The sequence below is a fragment of the Cavia porcellus genome, unplaced genomic scaffold (assembly GCF_034190915.1).
Source record: "Cavia porcellus strain 051 isolate PalLab524CR breed Dunkin Hartley unplaced genomic scaffold, mCavPor4.1 scaffold_20, whole genome shotgun sequence".
Lineage (NCBI taxonomy): Eukaryota > Metazoa > Chordata > Mammalia > Rodentia > Caviidae > Cavia > Cavia porcellus.
Window position 1 is genome coordinate 20394334 of NW_026947503.1, and position 25731 is coordinate 20420064.

Sequence of the window (25731 nt, forward strand, 5' to 3'; positions counted from 1 at the left end):
TCTGGTCCTCGGATATCCCCAGAAATGGTGAGGAGCTTTGCTTTAACCCCGAGGACCTGAAGAGCTGGGCCTCAGCCTCCTTCCGTTTTGCCCACAGGGCCTTATTCTCCTTGTCCTCTTGGCTGCTGGCTGCATGTGCTCCCCCAGGACTTTCAATGTTTGTTTACCCTGGTCCTTTTAAAACCCAGGAAGACTTCTCCCCTGCTCTCCCCTACAAAGTTCCCTGCAGTCATTTCTGAGACTCATCAAGTATTGCCAGGAAAGTGCTACTTATAATAATGAGATGAACAGATTAGGTGTACCACGCCGAGGTCCCGGGGTCTGGAGCAGCCCTGGCACATCCAGGCCTCCTGGGGGTAAAGACTCAGACACTGGAAATTTAGCATGCAAGGTCCTAGCATCTCCTTGGAGCCCATGGAGTGATGTCCTCACAGCTCAGCAGACCATACTCCAGTCCTCTTCAAGAGCTTTTTCCCTGCCAGTGCTTCTGCCTCTTGGTGGGAATCAGAACTCTGGTCTACACTTGCCTTCAGCTTCCTTGCTGACCCCAGGAATTGCCTACCAATGGATGTTTGTTCCCAAGCCCCATGGCTTTGATGTGTCACAGTCACTGACACCCAAATAAGGCAGCATAGGTCCTGGGAGCATGTGAGTTCATGATGCAAACTAGTTCCAGATAAGCCACTAAAATGTAACTAACTCAGAAATCCCCATTCAGTTGTACAATGAAGTCACTGCAATGCCTCGACCTCTTACAGAGAGCTTGCTATGGGATGAATTTCATCTTCCATCAAATTCCTAGGTTCCAGGTCTAACCCTCATGGCCTCAGAACATCACCTTTTGAGAAACAGGCTTGCGATAGGTTAATTAGTTGGACAGATGAGGTCACAGTGGAATTGGATGGGCTCTTACCACAGTGTAAGTGGTGTCTTTCTTTTTTTTTTTAAAGGGAAACTTGGACACCGATAAACACACAGGGACCATGTCATTTAAAGAGAAAGGCAGAGATTGGGATTATCTCTGCCAAAGAGAACCAAAGATTGCTAGCAGCCACCAGAAGCCAAAAGATAGACCTGGCAGGGGCCTCCTCACCAATTAGGTAGGATCTTTATCATGGACTTCTGCTTTCACAACTGTATATATCTTTATCTGTATATCTATATCTGCATATCTATATCATATCTCTATCTCTGTCTCTGTCTATATCTCTATCTCTATCTATATCTATATCTATATCATCTCTCTCTGTCTCTGTCTATATTTCTATCTCTATCTCTATCTCTATCTCTATCTCTATCTCTATCTCTATCTCTATCTCTATCTCTGTCTCTGTCTCTATCCTGCAGGACAGACATTTGACTTAGAGAGCAACTCTCCCCATAATGGTGGTTCCTCCAAAACCACAGCTTCAGACACCCCATCACCACCACCACCACCACCTGTCTGCCTGATTTGGAGGGACTGTGGGGGTTCATGATTTATTGTCTTTGGGAGTCAGCCCAACCCCATGAGTCTCAAAAGAAAAATGTTTTTCTCCCACCTGGGCTCAGGCCTCCTCGACAACTTCCCTCACCCTGTATTGCTGTGTGGCCTCCCCTGCGCTCCAGAGAATCTATATCAAACACAGCGGCCTCTTCTGGAGTTGGGGTCATGTGTGTTAAATGACACAGGAAAGTTAAGAGAACCCTTGGCTGGATTACATATGATATTTTTACTCATTCATTTTTTATTTAATCTTTTCTATTTTTTCCAGATTTTCTTGCCAGAATTGAAAATAAATTTGCTGGAAGAAAATAAAATAATGCAATGTAGAACATTACCAGTCCATATGAGTTTGAAAAGTTGGACTGAGATGAATAGTGTCCCCCAAAACTGATGTCCAGCCAGACCCTATGAACATGATCTCATGCAAGAATAGGTGCACTGCAGATGTAATCAGGTTAAGATGTGGTCATCCTGGGTTGGGTGCACTCCAAAGCCAATGTAACTAACATCCTTGTAGGAAGAGGAAATTTACAGGGAGGAATGCCATGGGACGACAAAGGCAGAGATGGGAGCAAAGCATTTACAAGCCAAGGAACCTCAAGGACTGCGACAAATACCAGGAGCAGAGAAGGGCTCTCCTAGAGGCACAGGGGGCATTGCCGCTTTTGTATTTGTAGACTCCAGAAGTGTGAGAGAATAAATTCCAGCTGCTTGAAACCACACAGTGTGTGCTATATTATTACAGTGGCTCTCAGAAACCAAGGCAAGAGGAAGCCTGTGGCTACCCCTCCACAGCTCTGCTCCCCAGTGAGTATCAGGGTGTCCTCACACCATAGCCAAGACTGCAGCAGAGGGGATGTACCCGGAATCAGTATTACAAATAGCTTTATAAAAATAGCCACACACATGCAGACAATAGTGACAGATGGGTAAACGGTGCAGGAAGTGTAGGATAGAACAGGGAATGTGAGACCGTGTGCAGTGGTCACCTGGGGAGGTGAGATCTCTACAGGATCAGACAGAAGGCTCTGCTTTTCAGTCAACACACGTACACTCAGCCTTGCTTCACGAGAGAGCAAGGTGTGGTAGAACAAAGCTGCTCACCTCTTGGCAGCCTGGAAACAACCCAAGGGAACAACCTCAGGGAAAGAGACACCCTCCACAGGCTCGTCCCCAAGTGACCCACTTCCTCCAGCCAAGCCCCACCTCCTACCAGCACATTATGCCATGAACTCCAGTAGATTAACCACCATATACAGCGCCCCCATGATCTGGTCATTGCTCTGGTCTATTAATCCAGTGAAGCTGACAGTTCAGAGGAACTGGCACACCTTTGAAACACCCAGCTGTGTTGAGAATCAAGTATACTCCGCCAAGATTTCAAAACTCTTAGTGCTTTTAGCCAAGACATCCAGTGTGTGTGTGTGTGTGTGTGTGTGTGTGTGTGTGTGTGTCTGTGTGTCTGTGTGTCTGTGTGTGTCTGTGTCTGTGTGTGTGTGTGTGTGTGTGTGTGTACGTGTGTGTGTGTACATGTGCGAGACAATTCAGTAAGTCTTTAGTAAAATAATTTGGAATTTTGCCTGTAAGCAGTAATTCTACAATTTCTTTTCTAATGTATTTCTTTAGCATTGTCCCCAAGATCTTTCCAAGGAGAAGAGCCACTGGGGTCAGAGCAGCCCCACCATAAGCCATAAAAATGACAAATTCTCATGAGTCTACAGACATCGGATATCCTAGCCTTGGCCACACACGGATGCTATGGAGTGAAAACCACAGGCAATTGCTTAAATCCCCACCTCGCTACCGCTCAGGGACAAAAGCCACAAAGCATCCTGAATGCTTAGCTCAAGTCCACAGGGCATGTGTTATGTGCTAATCAACACATGCTTGTGCTTGCTGGGAGCTTGCTGCTCTGAGCAGCTGCACACGTATAGGAAATAATAACACGATTCATTTTTATGTTACGAACTTCAGTATTTGACATAAATTCTATCAATACTGCCTTTTCCCCTCAACTCCTGCCTATGATATTTAATTGTAATGTATTGTATTTGCAACAAGCCAAATCCATTGAGATTGAAAGATGAGATGTAAAAAACAACAGTGGGAAGCATATCCTTTGTGGTTAGTATTAATCTTACAAAGCATTTTATTTCCACAAGGAAGCCTGCCAAGAGCATGAACAGAGGAGACAAGGAGAAGAGTGATTCATTGCATCAGCACCCTCAGAATGGTTGGAAAAAAGAGACAGAACTGGCCTTAGCATTTGCTAAGAAAAGAGTCAAGAGTTTGGGTTTGAGGCCACACAGAAACTATATCACAAGGTGGGGTCAGAACCTTGGAGGGAAAAGAACCCCCACCTGCCATACCTTGACTCCCAGAGGGTGCCCTCTTCCTGGATGAGCTTCCTGCACCAGAGGAGACATTTCTCACCCCCTCCCAATCAGTCACCTCTCCAAGACCAGACTATACTTGGTTCCCTGTATGTCTGCTTGGGCTGTACCAGAAGTGACCCATCTGCCACGGCCAAATGGACATATGGAAGCTGCTCTGTCAGAAGCCTGGGTCTTTACCTGCGCCCACTGGCAAGTATCCCATCAGACTAGGAAGGCTGAGGCTAGGATGATCCCAAAGTCAATGAAATATCCCTTACCCTGCCCCAGAGACTTTCTCAATACAGTTGAGGGACAGCGTTCATTCTAGAAATGTGTCCATCGGTGAATTTGCTGTTGTGTGAACACCACAGAATGTCCTTACACAAGCCAAGATGGCACCGAGGTCATGAGGCAATACTGTCTCTGGGGCTACCATTCTACATATTCTCCATCGTTGCCAGAAATGGTGCTATGTGGTGCATCCATGCACTCAGGTCCTGGAATTATTCCATCATTTGTAATCCCTTTGTGTCCCAGGTCCCTGACTTGCCAAGAATCTCAGTAAAGGAGGGGGAGCTATTTATACGTCCATTCTACATTTGTTATTTGTTACTGTCATTTTAGGGACCCTTCAGAGAAACAAGACTCTCATGACGGGGAGACAGTAGGTGAGACATGAGCAAGCAGGTAAACAGATCATTTTGGATGCTGCTGGAGGATGTGTAGAAATTAAAAAGTAGTGTTGGGCTCAGCGGCATAAGCAAGAGTGTGAGTTCAATATTCCTGGTACAAAAAAAAAATTGTAGTGATGCAAAATGGGATGATGTGGAAGGTGCACCTTTGTTAGCACAGTCAAAGAGAACCCTTCCAAGGTGATGCCAGAACCCAGGTCAGAACAGAGAAGAGGCAGGCAGGAGATGATCCAAATGAGAGGAAAGTGTAACCTCATGGGCCTAAACAGAAGTTTGGCTTGTTCAGCAGGAAGGAAGCCCTGTTGCTGTCAGTCAGGGATGATGTTGTACCGCAGATGGTGGTTGGCAATGTCTGGAGATATTTTTATTGTCAAATGTATAGAAAGGTGGGAGTGGAAAGGGGCTAGAGATGGTGCCTCAGTTCCTCCAGTTCCCAGGACAGCTTCCCATAACAGAATGATCTGCCCCTGAACATCACTAGTGAGCCAGAGAGTACAAGAGGAGAGTGAAGAAGCCTATGAATGGAGCGGTTGGCAGGTCCCTTAGGAACACAGAGGCCCTGATGAGGAGGGTGGGCTTTATTCTAAGATGATGTTAGCCCACTGGAAACTTTGTAGGAGGCTGGCATGATCTTCAACATTTCAAAGTGGTCCTGGTGGAAAACAGAAGGTGTAAGCACCAGCAGAAGATAATGTTAGTTGCACAGCAGTGCAGATGGACAGACATGGATGGTTTGGGATGGGCTGCAAGACATGAACTGGCTGTGTGGAGTGGTGAGGAACAGAGAGGTCACAAATTATTATTAGGATTTTGGCAGGAAGAAAGTCAGTCTGACCAGACCAACAGCTATCAGTCAGGGATGATGTCACACTGTAGGTGATATCTGGAAATGTCTGGAGACACTTTTGGTTTTGAAAGTATAACAAGTGAGTGGGTACGTAATGGTGATGTGTTTTGGTCATGAGAAAGATAGCTTATACTATGAAACCATCTTGCAGCAAGATGAGTTTGTATTAGAGATTCACATGCAGAGGTGCACTTGACAGAGGCTATTGCCATAAGCATAGTGTTTGGGGTAGATATGATACACCAAGATACACTGACAGAGGGCAGTTTGTGCCAGCGACTTAAACAACATTGCTAAATTCAGTAGGAGGTTAAATCCCTAAGGTCACTATCTCAGGTTATTCAGGCTACTATGACAAATTATGGCAGGATGGGGAGCTAATAAACAGCAGATACTCACTTCTCAACTTTCTGGAGACTGGGGTGACAGATCAAGGTGTCAGGAAATTCATCATTTGGTGGGAGCCCACTTTCTTCTGCATAGATGGCACCTTCTCATTGTGTCCTGACAAGATCAAACGGGGCAAAGATGCTGTCTGAAAGCTTTTAGTTAATTAATTAGCTTAACTTAATAGCGGACGTTTGCAGTACATAATGATTACAATCACCCTGGGCACTTGGTATGTGCACATCGCTGGAACATTTTATAAGAAGGCTCTTGGTCTAATCACCTCCTACTCATCTCTAAACACCACCACACTGGGGATTAGGTTCCAACACGTGAATTCACCCAGCTAGTTAGGGGATTGGGACTCAAGGCTGTGTGCTCTGCAGCCCCTACTCCTATTTTTTAAAATGATTTTTCCTCCATCGTGCTCCGTGGTAAGGAGTTTCCACTGCCTTTGCTATATTTGGAGTACTCTACTTTCTAACATTCTGTGGCCTTTATCTCAGGCCTCATGTTGGCTGCTTCTCCTAGATGACTGCGCTCCAGCCAGGTGACCTTCTGGGGTCCCTTGCCTTGCCCACCTTGCAGAAGGAGCTTCTATTCTAACAGCTGCAAACCTGTTGGTTGGGCCTCCTACCAAGAAAGCAAGTACAATCAGAATGCACCGCGCGGCACAGCTGTAAATAATATTTTCATAACCACAATGATATAAACACAAAGGTAATGGTTTAACAAGGTAATGATTTAACAACATCAAGAAGCTGGGAGCACACAGTGTGTGTATATGAGGCAAGAAGAGTGGGAAGAGTAAGAGTGTAAAATTCTCATTTTTCCCTAGAAGGAAATTAACAAGCACAAAAACAAAAAGAATCAGCAATCAAAGCTTTCCCTGGTAAGGAAGTGAGCTGCCAAGCAGCAGCTGAAAAGGTTGCCTCTGAGGACAGGAAGCCATGGAGTGTAGGGAAGGGAGACAGGGAAGGAGGCGACGCTTCTCTAGAAGCCTTGCTCACCTATGAGGCTCTGAAAACCAGTGATATGTGCGTCTTGCATGGAAATGAAAGTGAAAATTTCTGAAAGAATGTCACATAGTGGCGGAAGAAAGGAGCTAGTCCTTGTGGCAACTGTACCTATCTGGGGGCACCTGGGTGAAAGGAGCCAGGACTGAGATCCTCTGAAATCAGTGACAATAAAACCACTAACAAATGAAGCCAACAGAGAAGAGGGACGCAGAGGGTGTTCAGTCACAGACTGACCAGACTTGGTGGCAGATGATGGGAGGTGGTGCGGAAGCAGGCAGCACCCTGCACCCAGCTTGCATGAAATGAGCGTTTGTGGTGTCCAAGACTGACAAGAGCAGGGACGGGCCTGTCCTGGGAGGGACAGAGACCTCAGAGTGAGCCTGAGCGGGAAGGAGAAGGCATGGGGCCATTGCCTTCAGGATCAGGCAGCAGGAGCGACTCATGTATGAACAGAGGCGACAGATGGAAGCCAGGCCAGGGGCAAAACAGGCCAAGCAAGTTGGTACAATCCTGTAAATCCCAACTATTTGGGAGACCGAGGCAGGATGACTGGCAACCCGAGGCCAGCCTGGGATAACCACAAAAGAGGGCTGTGAATGCAGTTGTCTAACATGCACTAGGCCCTGAGCTCAATCCCCACTACTGCAAAACAGAGGCCACACAGGAGGCGCGGTGCCAAAACAGGTCAAAAAAGGAAGCGACAATGTGGCCAAGCCCACCAACAGCTGAACCAGGACACTGGGGCAGTCCTGGGGGAAGAGGGGCCTTGGGAGATCACAGTGGGCCAGGCGTCGGGGAAGGAGAGGACTGGGGTAAGGCCAGAGCCTGCTAAAGAGAGGAAGAGGAGGAGAGCACAGAGCCAGACCAAGCTCAGGTCCAGGAGAGAAGCCTCTGGGTTTGGAAATGGAAGGATCCTCCACATACTTAGATGGGCAAGAAGGGTCAGGATGGAGGGAAGAGGATGGAGTGGGGGCTTTGCAGGTTGCTTATCAGGCTTGATCAGCTGCTGAGGAAGGGGCTGAGGCCATGATGTGGTGAAGGTGTAGTTCCTGTGGGAGGACACACTCAGGGACAAGAGAAAGACTGGCTGGGCAGCTCTGAACTTTGAGGACTGGAGGCGGGAAGTCAGTTCGAGGACTGGCATCATCCCATGGCTCCAGATGCTTGCAAAGGGGCAGAGGCTGCACCACCAGTCGTAACAACAGGCATTCAGAGAGCCTGGCAAGGCTTCCAGCAGGAGCACAACTAACCTGCGAGGGGCTTGCAGGAGCAGCAGGGTGGTGTGTCAGACCCACGGGCCTTGCAAACTGTGTCCTCCACACTCACTTTCTCATTCTGGAGGCCAGGGAAGAACACGGCCAGGGTGCAGACAAGAGGGGCCAAGCTGAAAACATCTTGCTCTGAGTGCACAGAGGGTGTCTGGGGCATGGCTGAGGGCAGGGCAGGCACCCTGGAGGGAAGAGTGGAGGCTGCTGCATCCCCCTTCTTCTGGACCACAGAGTAGAAAGTGGGGCAAAATCAGACCCCACCTATTCAAGGAAAACTGGCAAATGGTTTAGATTTTGTTCAGTGCCCAGAGCAGAGCAGCACGGGCCATGGCATCTTTCCCTTCCCCAGCATGTCTTTGTGAGCTCTGTGGATGTGAATAGCTTCCTTTCTATCTCCTCCTCATCCTTGGTCCTGGGTGCCTTTGGTGGAGCTTCTGATGCCCGGTGCCAGCCAAGCTTAATGGGCTCTGCACACACAGAGTGAGAGGGGAGGCTGGTGGGAGGGGTGTGTCCTTCCTCTGTCACTGTGGGTGGGATGTCACGGATTCCTAGCGGGAGAGAGTGAAGAACCTCTAAGCACAGCAGGGACCTCACACAGCACCCCGTCCTCCATGGTCACAATGCAGGGCTGCGACTCTGGGACAGTCTGAAACTGTAGGTGCCTATGTGCCATCTCAGACTGGGTGTGACTCGCCCTTCTTCTGCCCCACATTGTCATGTCATTGTACTCTTTGGTTATATTCTCTCTCTTCAAAACCAGGCTTTAGTATTCATTCTGCTCACCCTGCACCTGCTGTGGGGTCTTAGGACAGAGTGGGTGCCCAGCCAGTCCACACGGGTGCTAGGTGGTTTGTGAAGGGGGTCAGAGGCTCTACTGCTGGAGTCCTGGCAGGAGGAAACAGAAGTCACGCAGCAGAACAATACAGTCTGGATTCTGCCTGGAAGCAGGATTAGGTGGACTCCTGCGATTGTGTCTGCCCTGCGCTGCTCAGCGTAGGATGAAATGGAGGGAAAGACAGTCCTCTGGTCAGACTGGCAGGCTTCACTGTCCCCACTGTTGCCCTTTCTTTCCCAGCACACAGGAATAGAGGAGGAGCCAGTATGTTAAATTCAACATGCTGTAACCCAGGGAATATAATGACAGAAATTAAATTTAAAAACTAGAGGACTCATAAAAGTTACATGAAAATTATGCATACACTACATGCAGACAACACCGCAATACATGCTTAAAGAGTTGTTTTTTACGGGAGAGGGCCCTGTAAGAGGTGACAGCTTTAGCAGACTGCCGTTCCTGAGGAGGTGTGGTTTCCTATGCTGAGGTATGCAGGAAGCAGCATCCATTTAATTGAGCCACTTTTGACCTTGTGAGCAGCCCTTGGAAAAAGTTTGTTAAAAGAATTATAGATCATAAGAAAAATAAAAGATGTTAACTTTGTGTGCTCGCCTTATTCCTGGCTTACAGGGGAATTTCTATGAAGAGGAAATTGGTTTAAAAACCTCCAAATGTTAACTGGGGAGTGGTTTTGTTTAGGAAAATCAAGATCTGGAGAAAGCATAACATTTGAGGAAGTCATCTCAGGTACCATTTTGACTTCCTTTCAATAGGTAGGAGTGGTCATTAGGAGCAAGAACAAGTTTATTGGAATAAAACCAAGGAAGTAATGAATACAAAGTGGTTCCAGAGTGAAGCCAGCATTACTTGGATGTCCTGAGAAAATGAGAGAAATGACAACAAGAGTAATTGTAGTCATAAACAGATGGAAGAAAATTCTCCAAGTGTTCTGTTGCTTCCCCCATTTAACAAGGTAGAACACTGTGTTCTGATTTAGAATAAAATGAGGCAACTAATGAACCGAAGCCCAGTAACTGCAGCGCTTGTTTACGGGTAAATTCAGGGCAGGGGAAGTGTGGCTGCCCTTTACTGTCCAGCCCTTCACATGCAATGCAGACTCGGGGACCACGTGCCCCTTCCCTCCCGAAGGAGGACTCTGCAGAGGCTGCATGCTGTTCCTTATACTTTGAGCAGGTCTGGATGCATCTTTATGGTGGCTCGGACCCTCAGGGTCAGCACAGGCACCCTCACACCCACGCCAGGCACTGCAGGTCTGCACAGGCGCTTCCTGAGTGTGTGACACAATGGATCGGGGGCGGATGGGGTGTGGAAGCTACCTTCTGTCACCAGCCTAGAGCTTTGCCTTCTAGGTTCAGTTTCACTGACTGACTAGAGCAATAGGCTTGCCAGACTAAATCTGAACTTTGTTCCAGTTTTGGTACTGGGTGGGGTGAGGATTTGATAGAACTACCTTAGAGCCATACTTTCAAATATATAACAGTAAGAATCAAACTGTAACAAGTCAATAACAATAATGAAAGCAAAGTTTGCCTCGATTCCTTGTACAAAATGTGAGTTTGGGAGATGAACTGAAAGAAGAAAAAATGAAATTCAATAACTAATGAGAAAAGCATACTTTCTACCATTACCTTATCTTTTCCTCTAATAGCTGAGTTTTCTTTTTAAAAAAGTACTTTTGTCATACTCCCAAATACTTTCCAGCCATTCTCACTTCTTCATTTATGACCACAATTCTTACATGCAAATGAGGCTTGCTTACTTACAAATTACCGAATACATTACCTGGTTTGATTGCTGGAAAAGTATTCTTTGATACGTGTTGGGAATAGATTTAAAAGGCCTTTGATGAGTGTTTCCTGGGGAGGCAACGTAACTGAATGAGAATTACTCTTTCTGCTGGGCAGTGCCAGCGGTGATAAGACATTATTCTGTAAATCTCAAAGCATATAATGTTGCTTTACTGTTTTTCAAACATGGAGAAAGGGGAACTGGGCTCTGGGAACTAGATGGCTATTGGAAATAGACTTTTTTATGATTCTGGTTGTATCTATTAGTACTTTTCTGCAAGCAAATTTCTTATGGGAATCAGATATAGTCAATTACACACTGTACAAAGCTGAAGCCTTCCACACAGCACCTCTGCCACACTTAACAGTGGTCTGGATTGCTTTCTATCATGAGTCTACAAGAATAGTAAGAAATATAAACCCTGGATCCTCGGGGAAGAGTGGAAGGATTGAGCGGTTGTATCCAGTTCCAGCCGGAGGCTAAATCTACCAGTAGGTGGCATAGTGACAAAAGTAATCAAGAGAAACCAGATCAGGCAGGTTGAGTTTCTGGCTAGAGGTCCTTGGCGTTCACCAGTCATTGTTATTCTGAGCAGCAGGCAAAAGCAGGAGGCTTGAGGGCATGCATAGGGCAGCACGTGGCTGATCCCTCATGACAGCTTCTAGAATCCTCAAATAGGCGTTTATACTTTGCAAGTTTGTAAGTCTCACTAGAGCAGCCTAAGCTTCTTTAACTTCTTCCCTTAAATCCTTTCTCAGTAAGTCCAGGAAGCAGGGAATATAGCAAGAAGAGAAATCTTCATCCCTAAAATCTTGAGATACCAAAGTTTCAGAGATCTTCAAATATTAAGCACTTTAATATTCCCACTCCATTGTGTGTGCTTTCCCAGTCATGGAGATTGAACTCAGGGTCACTGCACTAGTTGTGTCCCCAGGCCTTTTCCTTGAAGTAGGCTCATGGTTTTATAAACAGCTCTACACATACTCTTAGATGCGTATTGAATAGAATTTTAAAATCTTCTCAGAAGGTAATTGGAGAGGTTTCTCTGAGAGAGAACAGAGACCTAGCAGTGTATCTATACCTTTCTTCTGTCACTCACTAGAACAACTCTTCTTTTCTTGGTCCAGTTCCCCAAAGACAAAGTCTCACCTACCTATCTCCATCGTACCCTGTGTAGTATATGCACAATGTGTTTGATGATGCAATGGACCCACAGCCAAGTGCTGACACCATGGGGACTCATGAAAATATCAACTCCAGATCTCCTGCCCCTTGCTCCTCCATTAACCATATAGAAGTGGAGGAAGTCTCCACAGATCTTGCTGGTCCTGATAGCTGCTGTTGGCACAGCAGTGGCTCTGGGACCTGCCATGAAATCCTGAAGTACTTGCTGGTTCCGCTCAGCAGGTTCTCCAGAAGTGAAGAGTAGAGGAAGAACCACTTTACAAAGGTTACAGGTAAATCTGGGTGTGGTGATGCATGCCTGTAATTCCAGCTACTCAGGAGGCTGAGGTGTATCACATTTCAAGAAATGCAGAGACAGGGCCAGGGATATAGCTCAGTGGCACAAGCACCTACCTGTCAACTGCAAGGTTCTGAGTTTGATTCCCAGGACCAAAAAAAAAAGTGCAGATGGCTGAACCCTGCCTAGTGGGGATTCAAGAGTTGAGGAAGTCAGAGTCAGCCCACACGGGCACAGGGAGGAAGGCTCTAGTGGGAGCCCTACATGTCCACTCTAAATCACATGCAGTAGGTCAAATCCTGAGGAAGGTGGAGCTGGACAGTGACGCTGGGGACGAGAAATGGCCCAGCTCCCAGTCTCAGGTAGCATTTCGCCTACCCAGCTTCCTAGGTCACTGGCCTACAGTGAGTTGATTTGGGCTTTCAAAGGGCATGTACACAAGCAACCCGACACAGCAATGAAGTTATTACCGAGACACAGCCAGCCCATGGGCCATTTAGTGAGAGACAGAGTCCCCCACCAGTCTCTAGGTTAAGAAATATTAACTGTCTCATCACTGGGAACTAGCTGGGTACTGCTCTGGACAAACATGAAGGGAAATGGGTCTGTCTCTCCCATACACAGTTCACAGTGCAGGGGGAGGCGTGGAGTGGGTTGAGGGAAGGCTGGCAGTTTGTAAACGTGCTTCGGGGGTCATCATGGAATATAGAACTCCTTAGTGCACTGCTGTGCTGACATTATTTCTGCCTATAGAGTGAGCAAACCAACTCTTGACTGTCACTGTTTCCACTGACCTGCTCGTGTGTTCTGGGGATCCTGGGAGAAATGAAAACTTGGCGTTGTGGGAAAAGACACTTTCCAAGGATCTCCTGTATGCAACCTCACCAATTCCCCTGTTCACGTCTTCTTTATCTCATAGCAGTAAGAAATAGAAGGGTACAAGACCAGCTAGTTACTCTGTTAGCCATAAAGTCAATTTCACTACCTCATCCACCGTAGTCTATCTTGCTGGGTATATTCCCTTAAAGAAAATCCAAGTCAGTCATACTTCTTCTTTTTTTTTTTTTTTTTTGGCTTTTTCCTTTTTACCGGTACCAGGGATCGAACTCATGACTGCCTGCTTGCAAGGCAGATGCTTATGCCGCTGAGCTAAATCCCCAGCCCCTAAGTCAGTCATATTTCATAACCCCAACATCTCATCCATTTATTTCACACTCAGGCTGGTGTGATCATCTTCGAGACACACCAGACAAAAGCAGATGGGCCCAATACTTGTAAATTTCATATTTATTATAACAAAAATTATGACATGTCCATTTGTGCATTCTGCTTTAATATAACTCTGGGTATGTAAATGGTCTAATGGAACACTATACAGTCATGCTGATTGTGGCAGCAGTAAGGAACACAATTAAAAAGTGTCTGCAAAAGTCAAGAGCCCAGGAGAGGAAAGAAACAGATTCCAGGCCCCTTAGTGCAGGCTCTCATCCAGTGGTCTCAGAGCCGCCTCATCTGAACAGCAGTGTGTGGGCTGCCTGGCCTCCACTAGGAAGGTGAGCTAGGGTGGGGACTGGCAGGGAAGGCTCATCAGAAGGGAAGAAGAAAAGTCAGTTATTTAGGCTATGTCCTTATATGCCAAGACTACAAAACATTTTAAGCATCACTATATAACACTGAGCTATTTACAATAGAAATTTCTCAATCAACTGTTCTCTCAGAGAAAATTAGTGAATCCCAGTGACTTAAGTCACCTGACAGAGTAAAGCAACTCCTAGGAGTTAGTCTCCATATTCTACAAATGTCTATCATTTTCAAGACAAAAAAGGCTTCCCCTCCAAGAAATACAGAATTACAATATTATTATATCATTTAGCAATGGCAACCTGCCCTGCCTTCCAACAAACAAAACAAAAACCTTTTTTAAAAAATATTACATTATCATAACCGTTTCTCTGTAATATATTAAACCTTTTGTTCTTTGTCTTTACACATCTGATATGTTAAGGAAAGAAGTTAACAAATTTAAATCATATTGGTAACGGATCACTAGAAGAAAAGTGGTAATTATTTTAAAAATAACCAACAGAAAGGGAACCTATAGATTAGCTGAAAAGATAGGCTGGGGACAGTGTCTGGGAGGACACGGAGTAAAACCCCTGGTTTAATGCGAGCCTGGGAGACTCTTGCAACTCAGTCTTTCTGGGTTAGTTTATTTTTTAGAACAGCACTCAGACTGGGTCATAGTGGTGTGTCATAACAGTCCGGCAGCTGGTCCGTCGGAAACTGCCGCTGCAGGGGCTGCTGCGGTAGTGGTGGTGGCTGCTGCTGCTGCTCCTGGTGGTGTTTCATGATCTCTTTGACTTCCTCTTCCAGCTCTGGGGGAATGATAAACTGATCGTCAGGATCTGGCTGAGCTGGGGCAGCAAAATAGCCTCCAGGCTTCCGAAGAGGGGCATCTGTAGCAACCTCAATCACATTGTGGCTCCTTTCCTGGGGCGCTACAGAGCCGTTAGCCCTGCGGCGCCCAATGGTTCCTACAGAAGAAAAGTCTGCCTTCCTGGGAAGACCCGGCTCATCCTCATTGGCGCTGATGACAATGCCTTCATCGCTGGCCTCAGCTGGCATCTGTAGCTGGTGCTGCTGCTTCTCCTCCTTAGCCCGACTACAGTGGATGTCCACCTCTACCTCCACCCGACTGCCATTGGTGAAGACGCCCTCAATTGGTTCTTCATCATCACTGTCAAGGCCATTGTCCGAGAAGGCGCTGGAGAAAGTGGCACTGGACAGCTGGCGCTGGAAGGAGTTGGACAGACAGACGGGGTGCAGCATGCAGCGCTGCTCGCTAGGATAGGCAGAGCTGCTGTCATTTAGGGCTCCGGATGGGGGCTCATCAGAGGCTGTTGACCCCACCTCACTGCTCATCTCTGAAGTGGAGAGCTCACTGCTGATCTCAGAGGCCATGCCACTGCTGGAGGACGGCACACCCAGCCCGTCTGAGGGCCGATCCTTGATTACCATGTTGACAGAGGGAGGGAAGATGCCTGGGCTGGGTGGTGGGACACTCCCAGTGGTAGCAAGCTCACAGCAACAGAAGCTGTCCTCGGTGACACTGAGCTGCACTACCACGGCACTGACACTGTCGTGGCAGCCATAGCTCTGGGCCAGGGTGCACAGCTTCTTGGCAGCAGCTAAGGCATCGGGCACGTTGCGCACGGCCTCCACAGCCTCCTCAATGGACAAGCTGTCCCACAGCCCCTTGCTGCCCAGAATGAAGAACTCGTCCTGGGGGGTGAGGAGCACAGACTGCACGTGGGGGCGAGGCACCACACTGGGGTGGAGGAAGGTGTAGCCCAGGATGCGTGTGGACTCAGTCACTCCATTCACCTTGCCATCCTGGAAGAAAAAGGGTTTGCAAAGAGGCAGTGAATACGGAAAATGTCCGACAATTGTGCTGCTTCCTCAGGCCACCCGAATGCAGGGCACAGGGAAAGTGCTGTGTGGCCAATTCACCCTCCAGGGAGTAGTTAATGCACAGGCCCAGTAGGAAAGGGGCATCAGGGACAAAAAGAAGATATTTCAGCTATTTCCTTCATTAGGGTTATGATCAAGCTAGGTGACAAAACCTGTTATGTCCATGGCAGGGTGTCATAGGTTATTAGTTCCTCCAAAACCAGAAGAGCCTTTGAGATAAGGCAGCCTAAGAAACATACACATGGCACAGACGCTTCAACTGTATGTTCCTTTCCCCTGGGACACTGAGCACCAGTGTCAAGGGTATCTGAAGGCCAGAAGAAGGGGCAGACACTGAGTATACTTAACTGGTGGCAAAGATCTTGTGTGACTAGCTAGATCAGAAAGTTTATGTTTGGAGAGGCAGATGCTAACGGAGAAGTACCAATTCTCAAGATTTCCTTGAACTTGACTTCCTGTTGGCACATGGGGATGGCTAAGTCTCCAGGATTTAATTCAGCTGGGCATATGCATTTAAATCAGCAGCCAAAGTTTGAGACCAGTTGCCAACAAAAAGAACTTTACATTTTTTTATTTAACTCCAACAAAAAGACCTTTGCATATTTTTATGTAACTCCACACATCTCTTTAAACGAGGTTCCCTTTTAACTCTGAGGTTCTCAGGCACAGGTCCCATTTTGACAAACCTCCTCATGGCCCTAGTTTTAACACCTCTTTCCAGAAAAGCTTCTAGGACGATAAATGCAGTTTTAGTGTGTGTCTAGGACGAGCAAGCGTTTCTTCTGAGAGTGTTCTCTTCCCCAAACCTACCACCTGCCGTTGTTTGGGCTTTGCAAAGTGTTTACTTGTTTTGGGGTGCTTTCTCAAGCTCCTCACACAACTTTGCCATGCCTCCCTCATTAGCAGGTGGCGATCTTAGAAATAAAAGTAGTAAAACAGCTTCAAGCACAATTTCTAACTCTTTTGATTCTAGTGAGTTAATTTATCTTCCAACTACAGAATTCTGCAGAAACTTATTTGTGCTGTTCTGCTTACTCTTTAAATTTCTCTCCATCAGAATCAAGTTTTGTGTATTTCAAAGGCATGCCTGACAACAGAGGAGTACAAAAAGACAAAACAAACAAAAAGACAAAAGCAACATACAAAACCCTCCCTACTGAACATTCTGTGATGTAGATAAACACTAAGAAAGAGAGGCACAGAAACCAAGAAACAAAAGCTGACCTACAACCATCATTCATGCAGCAGAAATCCTTAACCTTTGAATCACATTTGGAATAACATTGAGCATTAAATTCAATACATCCCATACAATGTTTGACATTGCTCCCTAACAGTGTTTCCAATCAATTTTAATACTCTGCTCCAGACACATCACTAAATCAACACAGATTAATTTCCACAGGATTCCACATTGTAACTTGAATCTTTCCGTATTTCTCCATGGCCCTTCCTATCTGGAATCCATCTTTTTCTCTACTGGGTTACAAACTTTTACACTACTAATCTGCCTCACAGCTCACAAGGTTCTGTGAGTTTTATTAACAACATAAGACTGGATACTCCTGTGTGGGCAGATGTGTATCTGTGGGCATCACTGCTGTACTCCCAAGTCAATTTCTAGGCAAATGGTAGGTGACTCTGTATGGCAAATTAGTGAAGGCAGCAGAAGAACCGCCAGAGTCCGTTTTGGAAGTTCCACTGGTAATGAACAGATTTCCTTGAGGATTCTCAAAAGGAGCACTGCTGCCACTTTGGGGCCTAAGTCTTTGTCACTGGGTCTGTCCTGTGCACAGATGCTTAACAGCAATCCTAGCCTCTGTCTGCGTGCCTCTGACTACTGCAATACTTTCCATCCAGTAGTGACAACCAAAAGTGTTTCAAAATGTCCTACCCACCACAGCGAAAACCAGCCTCAGGTGAGAACTGCATGACTCAGATGGAGCAAGGCTCCATCATTCAAACTGGACAAGAGGCACAAACCAAAATGACAACTAGTTCATACATTCAGAGCTCACAAGTCACACTAGCCTTGTAAGACAGAAGAGATGACACTTTACACATGACAAAACCTAGGCTTAGAGAGCTATCAAGTGGCAAAGCTGAGATATGAAAACCAGCAGTGTGGGCTCAGCAGGAGAGCTCTCAACCACCCAAACACGCCTCCGAAGACTGCTGTGAAGATCAAACGGCACTGCCCATGAAGCGCTCTGCATCCTGGCAGTCAATAAATGTTTTATCATTTCATGTGTTATAATATTCCTGAAAATATACAATGAATTTATCTTATGACACTATGGATTTGAGGTTCAAAGTTTAAACCAACTTCAAAAATGTCCTGTGAAGGCAAATGCTGCCTAGCTGGTTTTGCCATGACCTAGCTCCACGATGGTGAACCTTTAAAGCTTTCGATGACACAAACTACCTGCCACGGCATACGTGCCATGGGTTCACACCACTGACCCAGCTGCCCTCCCCACCATCTTGAGGAAAACTCCCCTCCCCTCACCTCAGTGATAATGGCTTTGTGCTGCTTAATTCTCTTCAGCTCTTCTTCACAGCTCATGACATATGATCTGGACAGAGGCAGTGGCTTCCCATTTCGACAGAGAACTGTCTGGCACTTGCCCACATTAGCAGAGGTCAAGGTGAAGGATCCTCCAGGGTCCACAGGGTCATGCTTGATATGACAAAGGACAGCAGCACCACCAAGTTTCTGTCCAGCAGTTCCAAGTTTTCTAGAATCCAAGAAAGGGAGTAAAAACTTCTGTTTTGTTAATTCAGCAAGAAGACTACCACTGGCTAGGGCTAGGAGCCAGACAGACACAAAGTCACTACTGACAGCCCTTCCACCGAAGCACGCAGCACTCTTCTCAGGAACAGAACCACTGGAACCTGACATCACACACATCCAATACAGAGGTACTGCTGACAGCTGGGGAATGTGTCCTTTTTCCACTCAAAGCACAACAGCTGGTCTGGAATGAAAGAGCCCCTGGACTGCTGTGTTCACCTGCTACTTCAAATCAATACACAGCGCTGGCAGCACACTCCAGGGACAGCAAGAAATCATACATTTTTCCTACTTTTCTAAATCCTCTCTGTTCTCACTAAAGGAAAACTGAAGGAATTGTTTAAATCAGGGCATGTAGGAATACATGACACCTATGCACACACATCCTTCAGAATTAACCCTCCTGATGGATGCTCGCTCTATGGGTGAAGTACTGAACTGCTCCTGTTCTTGCCCTATACCAAGACTTTCTGAACCAGTACCACTTATTCTAGAAAACATGCAGAAAGGACATTGTGGGGATCAAGCACCAAGTGATTATGACTCATTCTTTTATTCATAACCACTAATCCACAGATTTATTAAATACATGAAGCACCTGAGTATCCTGACAATCAAAAGGAGCACAGAACTCTAATCACAAGCTCCACAAGTGGTAATTCCTCCAAGAACCCCACTGATTCTCAGTGGTATGCAAGTAACAGGGTTAAGAAAAACAGCTCCCTAATTCAAGGGGGCCAATTCTTAGAAATCAGGAGGATGTTAGGATCTTTTATGTGCCTGCTAAACAACTGGTTACAGCAGCAGTGGAAACCTGGTTTGCCTACCCACAAACATTAGAACATCAGGCACAAGGATCATACAGTTCCCCTAAAAGACCAAAAAAGCACACCACAATCCTGCATCGTGTTAACAAAAAGAGAAAATAAGATGCACACAAAACACCCTAGAGATGGGTCTGTAACTCAGGACTCTATGTTCCAACTTCCAGACACCTATAATCAGATCTGTTTGGCCTTAGACCCTTTCAAGGCAGCTTTGTTTTCTTCTGCAAAGACACAAAGATTTGTGAAAGAGCCAGTAATCTAAGTATGAAGGAATTAATTTTTAATTATTATCCTTAATTTTTATCTTTAATTCTGGTGTATTGTGTGTGAAGGGTGTGTGTGCGTGTGTGTGTTCCCTAGGACAAGGTAGTAATAAAAATAGGAAAGTTGCTGTAGCTGGCATCAGAACATCCTCTAGAGCCTTACTGCACATCAACTCATCCTGAGTGCTCTTCAGGGACTCTGTTTCAACTTTTTGCATCTTATCAATAAAATAAGAATAGAACCTATCTCACTGGGAAAAATTCACAACACATATAGCCTTTAGAACAATGACTATGTATATATGAATGGCTTGCTAAATATTAGCTCTTACTATTGTTCAACCTCTAATTGTGCCTACTAGGAATCTGACACGCAATGCTGAATCAGATAGCAAGGAACCCCCTGCAGAGGGCTCCCCAAGAGTAACCATTTTGACTCAGAACAGCATTGCACAGCAGACACTGTCTACTCTGGTTCAAAGATGCTGTTTCCTCTAGCAGATTATACAGAAAGAGGAGAAGCAGAGAAAGAAAAGATCATCACTTTTGCCATGACCTTTGGAACTCTTGTCATCCTGGGTCCCGTAAGAGCAAAGGTCTAAAGTGTGATATTTATAGACAGGCAATTCCTTTACAACCTATAAAGCTCTGAAGATAACCAAAGAATGGACACTTCTTTGAGAAAGTCCTTGTAAAATTCAGTCTAACAGTTCAAAGAATATTCTGCAATTTTTGCAGTGACCTACAGCTCTGCTGCAGGTAGAAATGCCAGGCATTGGCCTAGTATTGTGCTAGTAATGGAGTTTTGATCATTCAACACAGGAGGAAAAGCATGCAAACAATGTTTCAACTGCCAGCCTAAAATTTTACTACCTACCTCAATTTCACAAAGGCTTATAATATGTTAAAATCAGTGATAATGCCTCTCTCTCTCTTGCATGTTAAGCACTCAATTTTCTAACCAGTGGGAAAACAGTTAAAAAAAAAAAAAAGCAAGAAAGCATATAACAGCGACTTAAAAGTTTTACCTTTGCATAACGATGAATGTATTGACCATGTATTCTTCTTCATTTTTAGTTTTCTGCAGCTCTTCAGCCAAAATGTCACTCATGGTACACTGGAGAAGGTAAGGTACCTCCACATTGCGGTCTCCATCAAATACACCATACAGAGCCTCTCGGTTGTCACAGAAATTATTGACAGACAGAGCTGCAACACACAACCTGAAAAGGAGCGACCTTTTGTGCTGAATCTATTCACCTTTCCTTCCCTACAACCTAATTCCCCCTCCCCCCAATCTGCTTATGTCAGTTTCTTTCTTCATGACTCCAGCCAAACAATAGGTAAACTGACTAATTTTACCAGCCAATTTCTGTATGTGGAAAACGGCAAAAGTACTGTATTTCACACATAACTCCCTCATCTTTTTCTTATTTTATTTTAGTAGCAGAAAAAGAGGGGAATGAGAAATAATTATTACAGTATGACTTCTTATCTATATGTTCATCCAATAAACAATTATTAAGGAGGAATTCCATATCTGAGTGATAACTAAAATACTGGAAACAACATACGAAAGACATAAAAGTATGCAAAAATGTATGAAAGTCAAGTTCTTAAAAGGTAAAAGTGTCTCTTTCTCAAAACAGTATTCAGACACTGGACACAGCCTGCCGTCCTCCCTTATTTCTGGAACCCATTTCCGAGCTGCAGCACAGGGAAGAGGACCTCAGGGAGGTGTGCGACATTCCCTTAGCTGAGGGAGGCCAGGAGGTGAGAGTCTCTACACAGAGGACTGGAGGGAAGAGAGCTGCTCAACTGAGCACTGAAGTCAGAGTTCCCCCCTCAAGTTCAGAATTAAACTGTTTCTATGTAAACCATGTTCCAGAAATTATCCAAAATAAAACAGAGGGGAAAAAAAGAACTGGAGAAGGGAACCAGGGCATCAGTGAGCAGTGGGACAGCATCCAACAGCCTGATCCACAGAGAATTGGAGTTTCGTAAAGAGGAGAGAAAAAACAAACCAAAATACAAAAAATAAACCAAATAAAAAAATCTTAAGACCTTATGGCTGAAATTTCAAATTTGATGAAAACTGTAACGCTATAGATACAAGAAGTTCAACTAGACTGCCAGCAAGAGAAACACAAAAATACTTCACCGAGGCACATCAAAATCAAACGGCTAAAATCCAGGAAAAAGGAAGGTGGGACGGCGGCCAAGGCTGCAACAGCACACTTATCTAAACAACATGAAAGACTAGAGCAACACTTTCTTTTTTTTAAAATTTTATTTAAGGAGAAAAAGAAAAAAAAAAAAAAGCAGAGAAAGGGTACAAGTTATACAGATTTACAGAAAAAAATAAACAGTAGGAAATCACTAGTTAATGGATTACATTTTGTCATCTTAGAAATAATTGTTCAAGTTACAAAATTAAAGCTTACAAAGTGGACATTCCAACAGTGAGACTGCAAACAGTTCTGTTCAATGAGCCAACAAAACTCAGTAATATCATTATCTATCTTATACACTTAAATATACATGCAGTTATATCTTTTAGAGCACTTTCTTTTTCTCTCTTTTGTACAATGACAATTACACATTTTGGGTTTTGTTGCTCCCACAGTTCTTATTACTTTTTTGGAAGAGAGTAGAACCAAATGTGACATAACAGAACAGTCAGGCAAATCAAAAGGGTGGATGTAATAGATAATGTAAAAGCGTAATACTAGGTGATCAACAATGGTTACCATAATGCCTCCCCCTATCTCAAATAGAATTGCCTATATCATTAGTTATAATAAAATTGAACAAAACAGTAAAGAACAAAACCAACAAAACCAAAACATTGGAGACATTATAGGTCTTCAAAAGTAAATAATAGTCAACCAGAATGGGCGTCATAATGAATCCCATTATCTTCACAGCTGTTGCCTAAACTTTCGAACCTGGTACTATCAAGCAAAACAGAATAGGGGGACATCAGTCAAAAACAAGATGGTGAGAGTAATACAGGGCTTTAAATCAAGGTAATGAAAAGTCAAAGTGGGTTACTATAATATATCCTGCTATTTTTCAATTTATTTTTCCCTTAATTAAAAGGATAAAAAAGTAAATAATAAAATGGAGATTGAGATAAAAGAGGGATAACAGCAAATCAGCGCAGATCAAAACATAACCATTTAAGCAAAATAGTGTTTCACCAGAAGATTATCCCGACATAAAAGTAGTTACCATATTGTCTCTTTCCTTGAAATCTTTGAGTATAACTTCATATACTGTAGCATCAAATATATCAAAACAATGTAAAACCATTTAAGAGAATGACAGTATTACAGGGTATTTAGAATCAACTAACAGAAAATGAACAATGGTTTCTGTATAATCTCCTTTTCTATAAAAGGTTTTGCTTATACTATCATATATAATAAAATCCAATAAGATACCACCTGTGTAGACCAATGGAGACAGAAGAATAAAAGCTTGATGAGACTTCAAAACAAGATGATACTAAATCAGTATTACCTCTTAAGACGTCATTTTCTCCAAAATAGCTGTTCCTATCATCCAATCTTCTCTGCCTCATTTCTGTTGAGCTCTTTTTCTGTCATTAGTTGTCAGTTTGTCTTCTTCATTTTGTTTTCTGCTCCATTCATTGTGGCCTCCCTGCCGCTACTTCTGGATTCTTATTTTTCTTTTTTAGAATATCTTGCAGTATTCTCTGTAGAGTTGAATTGGTGGTTGCATATTCCCCTAGTTCCTCTTTATCCTGGAAGCACCTTGTTTTTCCATCAATTTCCAGGGATAGTTGTGCAGGATATATCAATCTTAGCTGGAGATTATTATCTTTCAAAGCTTGAATTATTTCCCCCCACGCTCTTCGTGATTTGATGGTTTGTGCCGAGAAATCTGTTGTAATTCTGATGGGTGTTCCCTTGTAAGTGATCTGTTTCTTGTCTTTGATGGCTTTTAGTATTCTGTTCTTGTATTGGATTTCTGGAATTTTAATTATTATATTGCCTGGGTGTTGCTCTGTTTGGGTTGTAGGTGGCTGGGGTCCTGTATGCTTCCTACAACTGAGTATCTTTACCTTTTGCTAAATTAGGAAAATTCTCCTGGATTATTTCTGTGAGTAGCTTTTGTAGTTCATTTGTTTGTGTCCCTACTTCTTCTTTTATGTTCTTAATTCTTAAAAGTTATAGACCCTCTTATCATCTTCTAGTCTTTGTATTATTGCTGTTTGTTTCTTTGTTATTTTTAAGAAGTTTTTCATTTCATGCTCCCATATTACAAATCTGCCATCCAGTTCAGATAGTCTGTCCTTAGTTTCTTTCAAGCTGTTACGCCAGTTTTCGATAGACTTTTTAGTTTCCTGGTAATCTCTTTGAACCTGCTTCACGTATTCTATGCTTTCTCTATTTTCTCCATCAAACAATTCTCCCCTCTTTTTCTGTTCTTCCATTCCACTATCTGTTTTATCTTGGGTGGTGCTTAGCATTTCTCTAACTATTCTGCTTATGTCTAGCTTCAGGTCATTAATAACTTCATTCCTGAACTTGTCTATGAGGCTCTTGAGATAGCGCTTTATATCTATTGGTGCTGTGTCTGCTGTTGCCTCTTTCTCAGGTTTGGGGGCCAAGGACCCTTTCTTGTTGCTGCCTCTTCCCATATTCTTTGTTCCTTATATATGCAAGCATATGTAGGAGGTCCAGCTTCCTTCCCTGTCAGCCACAGTCTGATTGAATTGTGCTGGCTAGGTGTTTCCACCCACCGCAGCGCACCAGGAAGTTGCAGACCAAGCAGCCTATGCGGGTCAATCTACCTTCAGAAGCTGGGACCTGGGGTGTGCTAGCCTACTGGGTCTCAGCCAGCAGCGTCACGTGGGCTAGGAACTGCTCACCAATCCCTCTTGAGAGGGGTATTGGTGACTGAAGTCACTGCAGCGCCCTGTTCCCGCAAGTCTGCCTGGTCCCAGAATGTCCTCTGTTGCAGTCTCCTAGACCGTGGAAGAGTCCCAGTTTTCCCTCCCTCACCAGAGGTTGATGCACAGCTCCCCGCCCATCCCACTCTCAACTCCGTTCACCGATTCCTGTTCTCAGACCTTCCAAGTGTCTCTCTCCCTGCCAAGCCAATGCTGACGCAGTGGCAGCGGCGGGAAACTCAAATCGCGGCTTCCAATGGCGCGGGCTCCAGCTTCCACACTGAGGCTTTATCTGTTCCTGTTATAGCACCAGGATTGCTTTAGCAGTTGGTTTCTCTCAGCCCAGTTCATTCTTGGGTCACCGGGGCATATCTCCTCTTGCTTATGATTCCTTACTCAGCACCATTCCTGAATTCTAAGCTGGGTCTCGCAGAGAGCCTCCGTAGCTGCTGCTATCTGTCCGCCATGTTCTCCCGCCATAGAACTTCTCCTTAAAGTTGAGTTGTTAGGATATCTTATTGCTTTGAGGCAGGGGAGCACAGTTTTGTCGTAACACTCTCCCATTAGCAACCTGAGTAACAGACTCTCGGCCACTGGGACATGTTTAGCCGATCGATCGGTGAAAAAATAATTTGGGGGGGTCCTCCATTAATCCTGAGCAAGTCCGCAAATCTTGTAATCCACAAATGAGCCCCCAAACTCGAATTAAAAAATGAGGCAAAAACATATTTTAAAAAACAGTGCTGATTTATTTTATCCTGGGCCCAGCGACACAGTGCAGTTGGAGATTGCAAAAGCTGTATGTCTAGAGCAACACTTTCAAGTACTAAACCTAAACAAATGTGATAGAATTCTGACAGCCTAGAGTCCTGGACCAGTAAAAATAGTCTGAAAATGTTACAGTGAAAACTCTGGGCCTGGCGGCATATACTCAAGAGGCTGAGGCATAAGACTCAACAAGTCTGAGCCAGCATGGGTAACTTAGCATGACCTTGTTTCCAAATAAAATAAAAAATAAAGAAAGGATGGAGGATGTAGCTCAGTGGGAAGGTCCCAAGTTCAACATCCAATATCTCAACAACAGCAACAAAAACATCTTGCAGAACTGAATATTAAAATGGGGAATTTTACTGAAAGTAGATGATTCTTTTGTATTATATATAAATTGGTACAAAGAAATCTATTGTAGTACCTGTTATGTATCATGGCTAGATACCAGACATATAAACTTGCCTTTAGGGAATTGAGAGATAAATAATAGTAACCATTACCACT

General features: G+C 44.6%; 1 protein-coding gene across 1 annotated transcript in view; it reads right to left on the bottom strand.

The window, feature by feature from the left end:
- Positions 1 to 13449: 13449 nt before the first annotated feature.
- The window catches only part of Phlpp1 (PH domain and leucine rich repeat protein phosphatase 1), a 231293-nt gene continuing 219011 nt past the window's right edge, over positions 13450 to 25731 (bottom strand). The window contains exons 15-17 of the mRNA XM_013157076.2: positions 20564 to 20758; positions 18161 to 18389; positions 13450 to 15573 (exon numbers count right to left, since the gene is read on the bottom strand). Of these exons, the coding sequence (XP_013012530.2) occupies positions 14419 to 15573; positions 18161 to 18389; positions 20564 to 20758 (1579 nt within the window). The 3' untranslated portion in view covers positions 13450 to 14418. The remainder of the gene's footprint in view (positions 15574 to 18160; positions 18390 to 20563; positions 20759 to 25731) is intronic.